Source organism: Solanum tuberosum, unplaced genomic scaffold (assembly GCF_000226075.1).
Source record: "Solanum tuberosum cultivar DM 1-3 516 R44 unplaced genomic scaffold, SolTub_3.0 scf00089, whole genome shotgun sequence".
NCBI lineage: Eukaryota > Viridiplantae > Streptophyta > Magnoliopsida > Solanales > Solanaceae > Solanum > Solanum tuberosum.
Window position 1 is genome coordinate 735,225 of NW_006239012.1, and position 9,084 is coordinate 744,308.

General features: G+C 31.1%; 1 protein-coding gene across 1 annotated transcript; it reads right to left on the reverse strand.

Moving 5' to 3' along the window:
• Positions 1 to 6,853: 6,853 nt before the first annotated feature.
• LOC102602038 (protein TIFY 5A-like) lies at positions 6,854 to 7,710 on the reverse strand. Its single transcript, XM_006346775.2, has 2 exons — positions 7,401 to 7,710; positions 6,854 to 7,203 (listed from the first exon to the last, which is right to left on the reverse strand). The coding sequence occupies exons 1-2, from the start codon at positions 7,548 to 7,550 to the stop codon at positions 7,027 to 7,029; spliced, it is 327 nt and encodes a 108-aa protein (XP_006346837.1). The 5' UTR covers positions 7,551 to 7,710; the 3' UTR covers positions 6,854 to 7,026.
• Positions 7,711 to 9,084: the final 1,374 nt, after the last annotated feature.

Consider the following 9,084-nt stretch of genomic DNA (forward strand, 5'->3'; position numbering starts at 1 on the left):
GATGCAACACTTGAACACTTAAATTAGGACATACCACTTCATTATAAATTTATTACCCACCCTCCTTGTCTTTCCGTGGAGATACGAGTAATTTTAGACGTTTCAAAAAGTCGGGGTGTTACACATATGAGCGAGATGGGGACTGATAATTTGGATAAGAAGAATTTTCCTTCTGGATTGAAATAAGTAAAGTTGAAGAAATGTGTCCATTGCTTAACCGGTATCCTTTGTAAATGTTACTATCCAATAACCTGAAATTTTGCTGGAGTTGGTACATTATGATTTATGTGGTCATTTTAAGATAAAGTCTCATGGTGGTGCACTTTACTTTGTGACCTTTATTGATGATCATTCTCGCAAATTCTGGTTTTTTTTTGGGAAGTCCAAGGATCAAATACTTGATGTGTTCAAGAATTTTCAGGCTTTAGTTGAGAGACGAACAAGGAAGAAATTAGAATATATCTATTCTGATAATGGTGATGAATATATTGGTCCTTTAGATAAATATTGTAGAGACTAGGGTATTCGGCAGAAGAAAACTCCTCCAAAGTCTCCTCGACTAAATGGTTTAGTAGAGAGGATGAACAGAACTCTAGTTGAGAGGGTTAAATATATGCGTTCAGATGCTATGCTGCCAGATTCCTTTTTGGTCGAAGCACTTAATATTTTTGCTTATGTTATCGATTTATCTTCTACTGTTGCTTTGAATGGTGATGTCCCTGACAGAGTTTGGTCTGATAAGAATGTCTCTAATGATCATCTTAATATATTTGGATGTAAAGCCTTTATGTATGTCTCTAAGGATGAGAGGTCAAAGTTGGATGTTAAAACTAGGTAATGTATCTTTATTGGTTACGGTAAAGATGAATTTGGCTATCGTTTCTTTGATCTAGTTGAGAAGAAACTTGTTAGACGTCATAATGTTGTGTTCTTTTAAGACCAAACAATTCAAGATCTTGATAAAGCTAAGACATTTGATTCTCAGATTAGTGAGAGCCTAGTTGATGTTGATCCAGTTTTTGACTATTACACCTGAAGAGAATCTTCAAAATGATTAAAATCAAGTTGATATTGAATATGGTAATCATAATGACCAGTATGATGTTGATGCTCCCGTGCAAGATGATATAGTTGGTCATCAACCAACTACAATTGATGCTCCAGAGAGTTCTCTCGAATGATCTACTACAGAGAAAATACATACATCTCGTTAATCTCCCAATGAGTATGTACTCTTAATTGATAGATGATAACCTGATAGTCTTGACGAGGCAATGTAGAGTGAAGAAAAAGAAAGGTGATTTGATGCTATGTAGGATGAAATGAAGGCTTAACATAATAATCATACCTTCGATTTGGTTAAGCTACCTAAAGACAAAAAAGCTTTGAAAAACAGGTGAATTTTCAGGGTGAAATATGAAAATGGTAATCCAATTCCACGGTACAAGGTTAGATTAGTTGTGAAGGGATTTAAAAAAAGAATTGATTTTTATTAGATATTTTTCTCCGGTTGTGATGATGTTAGCCATTCGTATGGTTCTAGACGTGGTTGCAAGTCTGGACTCAAAGGTTGAGCAAATGAATGTTAAAATTATTTTTCTCCATGGTGACTTAGATGAAGAAATTTATATGGAGCAGCCGGAAGTCTTTGAAGTCAAGAGAAAAGAGAATTATGTTTTCAAATTGAAGAAGAGTTTGTATGGTCTAAATTAAAACAAGCTCCCTGACAATGGTACATGAAGTTTTTTTCTTTCATGAGTCAGCAGGACTTCAAGAAGACTTCTTTAGACCATTGTATTTTTGTGCCAAAATTCTCTGAGAGTGACTTTATTATCGTTTTTTCTTTATGTTGATGACATGTTTGCTGTTGATCATAATGCTTGCAGGATTAAAAGGTTGAAGCAAGAATTGAATAAGTCTTTTACTATGAAAGACTTGGGACCAGTAAGATAGATTGTTGGCATGCAAATTGTCCATGACAAAAAGAGGCCAAAAAGTTATTGTTATCACAAGAGAAGTAAAGTCAGAAAGTACTTTGTAGATTCATCATGTACAAAGCTAAGGTTGTTCGTACACCTTTCGCTATGCACTTCAAATTGAGAATGAACCATTATCCTTCCGGTGATGGTGAGAAGAAAAATATGAAGAAACTTTCTTATGCTTCAACCGTTGGTTGTTTGATGTACGCAATGATGTGTACAAGATTAGATATTGCTCATTTTGTTGGTATTGTTAGCCATTTTCTTTCTAATCCGGGAAGAGAGCAATTGAATGATGTAAAGTGGATTGATTATGAGATATCTTTGCCGCACCTCTAGTCTGAGTTTGTGTTTTGGGACAGGAAAGCCTATTTTTTCTAGTTACACTGACTCAGATATGTTAGTTATGTTAGTGATGTTGATACTCGTAAGTCTACTTTAGGCTACTTGATTACTTTTGCAAGGGGGAGTTGTGTCTTTGCAATTTAGGTTGCAAGAATGTGTTGCTCTATCTACTATAGAAGTTGAGCTTATTGTAGTTATTGAAGCTTGTAAAGAGTTGCTTTTGGATGAAGAAATTCTTAGGGGAACTTGGTTGTGCTCAAGAGAGGTATGTGCTTTACTGCGATAGTCAAAGTGCTATCATCTTGGCAAGAATTATACATTTTATGGTCGATCTAAGTACATTGATGTGAGGTATCATTGAATTCGAGGTGTGTTGGATTCTAAGTTGCTTGAACTTGAGAAGATCCATACCAATTATAATGGTTCTGGCATGATGAGTAAAGCTTTGTCAAGAGGGAAGTTTGAAGAATGTTGCATGATCGTCGGGATGGTGGTCTTCTCTACATAGTCGGGAGGGGGAGAATGTGGAGGTTTGGGTCTTTTTCTCTTCCTATGTGGATAAATAAAAGCCCAATTTGAACTAGCTCACTTTTGCACATAAGCCCAATATTATGGTGCATATGTAAGACTTCTTTTAGGTCTTATTTTCAGAAGATTCACAAGGGAGATCAACAGTCATATAGAGAGAAAGTGAGAGAGTGCACATTTTCGCACAAGCTCTAGCAGTCAATTTAAAATGGTGATTTCTGCTTCGTTTGTTGTCCGATTGAGCTGATTTTTGTATAACTTGTTCCTTTCAACTTAAAATTTGATTGGGAACTGAGAGAGGTGGATTTTCAGTTCTGTAGCTCCAGATTTTAGTACGTGAAAAGTAGCTATGTTTGGTGATTTTACTCCATTTATTTCTCTAGCTTTTTTGTGATATCTTGTAGTTGTGTTGCTCATTGTTTGGCACTTTGTTGGTGGCCATTTTGGAAAACACATTTATAACTCTTTTGATTATAGTGAAGATTTGACCTTGTGGTTTTTACTCTTCACCCCGAAGAGGTTTTTCACGTTAATCTTGGTGTCTCGTGTATTGATTTTATTTTGCCTTGCTATATTTCTTTTGGTTGATTTGTTTGCTGCCCCAAACTGAGTTTGCGCTTGATTTTGTTTGTCTTCGAAGGAAAAGTTTAGATTGAGTTTTCTTTGGCTATTTTCCTGTCGTGCACATTTATTGTGCTTGCGTTTCCCAACAGAATCCTGAGGTCGTTTGGTTGGGAACATGTTATCCCAAGATTAATTATCCTGGGATTAGTTATCCTGGAATAAGTTATCCCACCATGTATATGGGATAACTTATCCCATAACTATGATATAAATGGTGGGATAAGTTATCCCAAACATGACAATCAAACAAGAAATCAAAATTATCCCATGACTATTTGTTTTTATCTCTCACACCAAACGACCCCTTAGAGATGAACTTTGTTATGGCCTTTGCTTTTCGTACCCATTGTAAAAGCAATGTTTATGTAGAGGCTCATGCAACTTTTTGTGGAACCACAAGATCTTCACTTTGAAACTGGATTCTATCCATCACTTAGATGTTCACCAAAGAAAAGGCTAACAACTGTAACTTGAACTTGATTATTGAAGACCTGTTACATTTGAAGAACCAAGTTAATATCAAAAGTATGCATTGTTAATGTAATTCTAATTCGGTGCCCAAAGCACTAGAATAGACAATATTTACTAGTTCAGAAGCCTATTATACTTGTATACCATCACGGATAAATATCAGAATAAGTGAAATTTACTGGGCCAAGAACACTCTTGGACAAATATGTGCATCTAAAAGATTTTCCAATATAATCTGGAAATTAGTTCTATGTATATGATCAATAATTAAATAATCAAATTCAATAGCTATATAGTGAAGGATGTTGGTGTACTTACTGTTGGGTTCGAAAGTGATTTGGGCATCATGCGGAAGCTTACAATTGCAAATCATATGTCGATAAATTAGATGACAAATAAAACTATACTAAAAGACGTGATATTATTATATGATAGGACCAATTGGCCTACGTAATTAAAAACTAACTAAAAGAATAAAAGTTATAGAGAGAAAAATCTTCTCATAAACAAAACTCTCTAAACGGTTACATTGTGGATTCTATTTTGTTTTTTGTTATGAGAATAAGATCTTCAATTTATAGGATTCCAAATTTTCCCTCTAAGGAAAGAATAAACCAAATATGGAAGAAAAATATATTTTCCTTTCATGAAAAATAAAAACATTTATGGTAATATTTTGTCTTTTCTTTTAGGAAAAAATAAACTTCAAATAAGGTAAAATAATGCAGGGATTAGTAATGCATGGATTAATAATACATGGATTAGTAATGCATCTTAAAATGATTAAAAAGTTGAAGGATTTTTTTTGTCGTTAAATAGATTAATCACATGGTATTACTAATACCACCAAATGAGAGGTATTAGTAATACATCTTATAATACCATGTAGGGTGTAAAACTAATCCATTAATTAGTTATACATAGGCCCAAATTCTTACCCAACACAGTTCTAAATAGTAACATACATAATACATGGACTATTTCTTCTAATACATCCTACCCAAACGATCTTTTAGTTTCCATTTAAATAATAGTTATAATCAACCTGCTATTGAGGATATGAAAAAAAAATAACAAAAGAGTTCCAATATTCATTAGTGTGTAAACTGTTACATACTACTACCACTTATAAACATGGATATATCTAGTCTACTAATGCAGGGAAACCTTAGTTTTCATTTAAATAGTAGGTATAACCAACATGTTATTAAGGATATCAAAAATGTCCTTACTGTCAGTACTTTGGTTCAAAAATATCCTTAAACTATGCGAAAAGAACAAAAATGTCTTGCGTTTGTAGTTTGGTCCAAAAATGTCCTTGTTGTCAATACTTTGGTCCAAAAATGTTCTTATTGTTATTTAATGGGTCAAAAATGCTCATTTTCCAAATAAATATATTATTTATTTTCTTTTTAACACATTTTTTTCTAATAATATTTTTTAAAGTTAGAAAATGTTTATCTTACTTCAATTCAGAAAAAAATAAAAAATGAAAATATTTCTTATTTTATTGTCATTATGTTTTATCGTTATATAAATATAAATTAATGATGAATATACTATGATCTTCTATAATGACATATATTATATGTCGAAAGAGAACATGAAGTTATTCTATTTTAATTGATAAAATGAGATTAAGAAGAAAAAAAATATTTCCTACATTTTTATTTGTTAAAGTGATTTTAGAAGAAAGAAAACAAGAATAGTGTTCTTTAATACTTCCTCTGTCCCTAATTACTTGTCTACTTTTGAATTGACACACCTATTAAGAAACAATGATTGACATAGTGAGTTTACCATATTACCCTATTAATTATGAAGTGAATGAATTAAAAACTTAAAAACTTCAAGAAGTTCTACCTTTTACAAAGTAATAAATTGAGGGTATAATAGGTAAAAAAAAGTTGTTCTTTCTTGATTTGTCAAAATGGACAAGTAATTAGGGACAACTAAAATAAAAGCGGACAAGTAATTAGGGACAGAGGGAGTAGTATTTTAATTAGTAAGAAGACGTGTTTAAAAATAAAAAATATATATATTTATTCGGAAAAAGGTTTTTTTGACCCATTTTGCAATTATAGGGGTATTTTTGGACCAAAATATTGACTGCAAGGACATTTTTTAACCAAAGTATTGACGGTAAAGGCATTTTTGAGTCAAACTATAAACGGAGAGCATTTTTATTCCTTTCACATAGTTTAAGAACATTTTTTACCCTTTTCCCTAAATAAAATTATAAAATTTATTTATTTTTATACCATATAATTATGCTATTTCTCAATAATCAGTAGCGTTTTTCTGGACCATTACCGACGACAATAGTTTAGCAAATATAATCTTTTTATAGTCATTCTTTATCCAATTGGGTTAATATTAATCTTGTTAAACAAAGGTTCTTTACATGAATTCCTACTCTCCATAAAATGGGAATTGAGCTTTTTGTCGTCTCTAATAGTCCAGAAAAAAAAAGCTGTTGATTATTTTGCAAAAAGAGAATCATGCCAATTAGAAGGAGAAAAAAATAACTATATGGCAAAGAATTAAATAGATTTTATTATTTTATTTATTTATGGGGTTTATCTTTACATGACATTAAATAATTTATTTATGGGGTTCATGATTATATGGCATAACAAAATAATTTAATTTGACATGTTAAATTTATTTTAATGTTAAATATAGTTGAATGATTTTTGAAGGTAAAAGATTTAGGTTGAGTGGTTTTATTGATATATATAAAATAAAATTCACTGACTTTATTAGATAATTTTTCATAGTTCAGTTACCTTTTAAGATATGAGGTTCTTGGTATTAGATAGTGTCGTCTCGTTGCATTTAGGCACATAGAGCAAGTGTGATTCGTACCATGAAATAAAAACATGAAATTTTAATTTTGTATTAATTTCCAAATCTTAAAATAATTGATGCACAAGTGTTGTGTTTGATTACTATAATTCACTCGAAAATTTTCTTTATTTTCTAGCTCTCATATTAAAAAATATATATATTTGTTACACCAAAATACAAAACATATATACATATGAAACTAAATGGAGCCGAATTCCATCAGTAGCATCTAATGATGATATGGCGAAGTTGTTTGAATTCTATTTTTTCTCTTTTGTAAAAATCTCTGTAAAGATCGCTTCATGAATAGACCGGTTTGAGGTTGTAATGATGGTGATGAGGGCTGAGACATCTTATTTGTTTTCTCCTCCATTCCTCTACTTGCAAGATATATTATAGCTTTAGCCTGTATTTAAAAAAAATAGGATTATTAAAACTTATACTCAAAAACAACTCATTAAAGATAAAAAGAGGAGTTTTAAAGTTAACTTTTGATTCTTTTATAAACGGATTAAAAGACGAAAAGTGAATACTAGCCATTCACTTCATATCCACACAAACAATTAATTAAAGAGAAACGAACTGGAAACTAAATACACATACCTGAAGCTGAGTAACATCAGAATCCACAAATTTTCCATTATAAAATATTGTTAGCTGTTGTGATTTCTTATTCTCGAATTCTTGATCCTCCCTAATAGGAGAAAAGGATGAAAGCGAAAGAGTGAGTTCCAAATTGCAATTTCTTCTCATTTTCTTCAATTAACTTCACTTACACAAACAAAATCTGGGATTGAACTAAGATTTTTATACGTCGAATCGATATCTATGTGTATATTTTGTGTAACTGATAATCAAGATTTACTAGGAAGGTTTTTGGATGAAGTTATGATAATTGATATTTATTGGAGAAGAAAGGGGACTTTGAATGAATAAATACAAAATGATTTTCTTGAAAAAGTAAAAGCCACGTTTTTTTTAATTAATTGATAAAATAGAACACGAAACGAACAATTTTGATAAGGACATGTACATTGTACACACTCCACACACACATAGACAACTAATACAAACACCAATTTTTTGTCGGCCTATGGATCATGCACACAACTGGATAAGTCGGCCTTATTATTTTATATATAATTGACTTATGACGTAGCTAGCCTTTTCAATTTATTTGAATATTCTATTTAGATATTCAAATTAAGTTATTATATTCTAATTGAACACCACATGAACTTCTAACAAAATATTTCAAATACACACTTTAGTTTCAATTTTGAAATATTTTTTTGTGTGTGTTCTCATTCGTCTAGCTATAAGGTATTTAAATTAAAACATAAAGTATGTTATCTCTTTTGAATATATATATATATATATATATATATGTTTTCTTTGTATGCCAAATATTTTAAAGAGCTAGAAAATAAATTACAATCATAAATAAAATATGAAGGAACATAATTTTTTTTGATAAATAATGACGATACAATTCTGTTTGTTCCATTGATTCTTCTCTCTTGTTTATCATTTATCTCTGTGATTCGAGGGTTGAAACAGTGTGTTTCTCGAGTAGGATAATGCGAATCTCCTTGGATTTATTTGATCTCCAAGAAAGAAGGATTTTGTGGATCTTCTTAAAATATTTGATTGTCAAGAAGAGTTTTAATACATCTTGATCTCTTTATAAATATCTCAAAAATTTATTGGATATTTAATATTTCTCTTCAAGAGAATACATTACCATCTATATAGGCATGATCTAGAGTTTAGGATAGAGTATCTTCCATGAACCCTAACTGAAAATTGGGCTTGTCTTGTGGAGTCCCACAAAATTTTGATGCCTACTGCCTCAATAAGTTATAAAGTCCCATGTATTTTCTACTTCAGGTTAATGTGTATAATTAAACGAGATGACATATTTATATGATTTACTTAACTACCTCATAGACGAACAAACATACAAGAAAAGATTTTTCAAAATTTGAATCGAAATTGTCTAATTGAAATATTTTACTAGGAATTGGTGTGTTCAATTGGAATAAAACTTAGTACGAGTGTCTAATTATTAAGACTAGTTTAAAGGGCTGACTATGTATTTAATCAACCATTATACTCCGTAGGGAATTGGACCAGTCGTATATGATTATATGTAATTAGTTTATATGTTTCCAAAGATAATGGTGGCTTTGACGGACCACTAAGCATTACTTAACTATAGTCTATAGATATCATGGTGTCTCGATGGTCCATAGAGAATGCATTTTCTATTCTACATGAATTGATG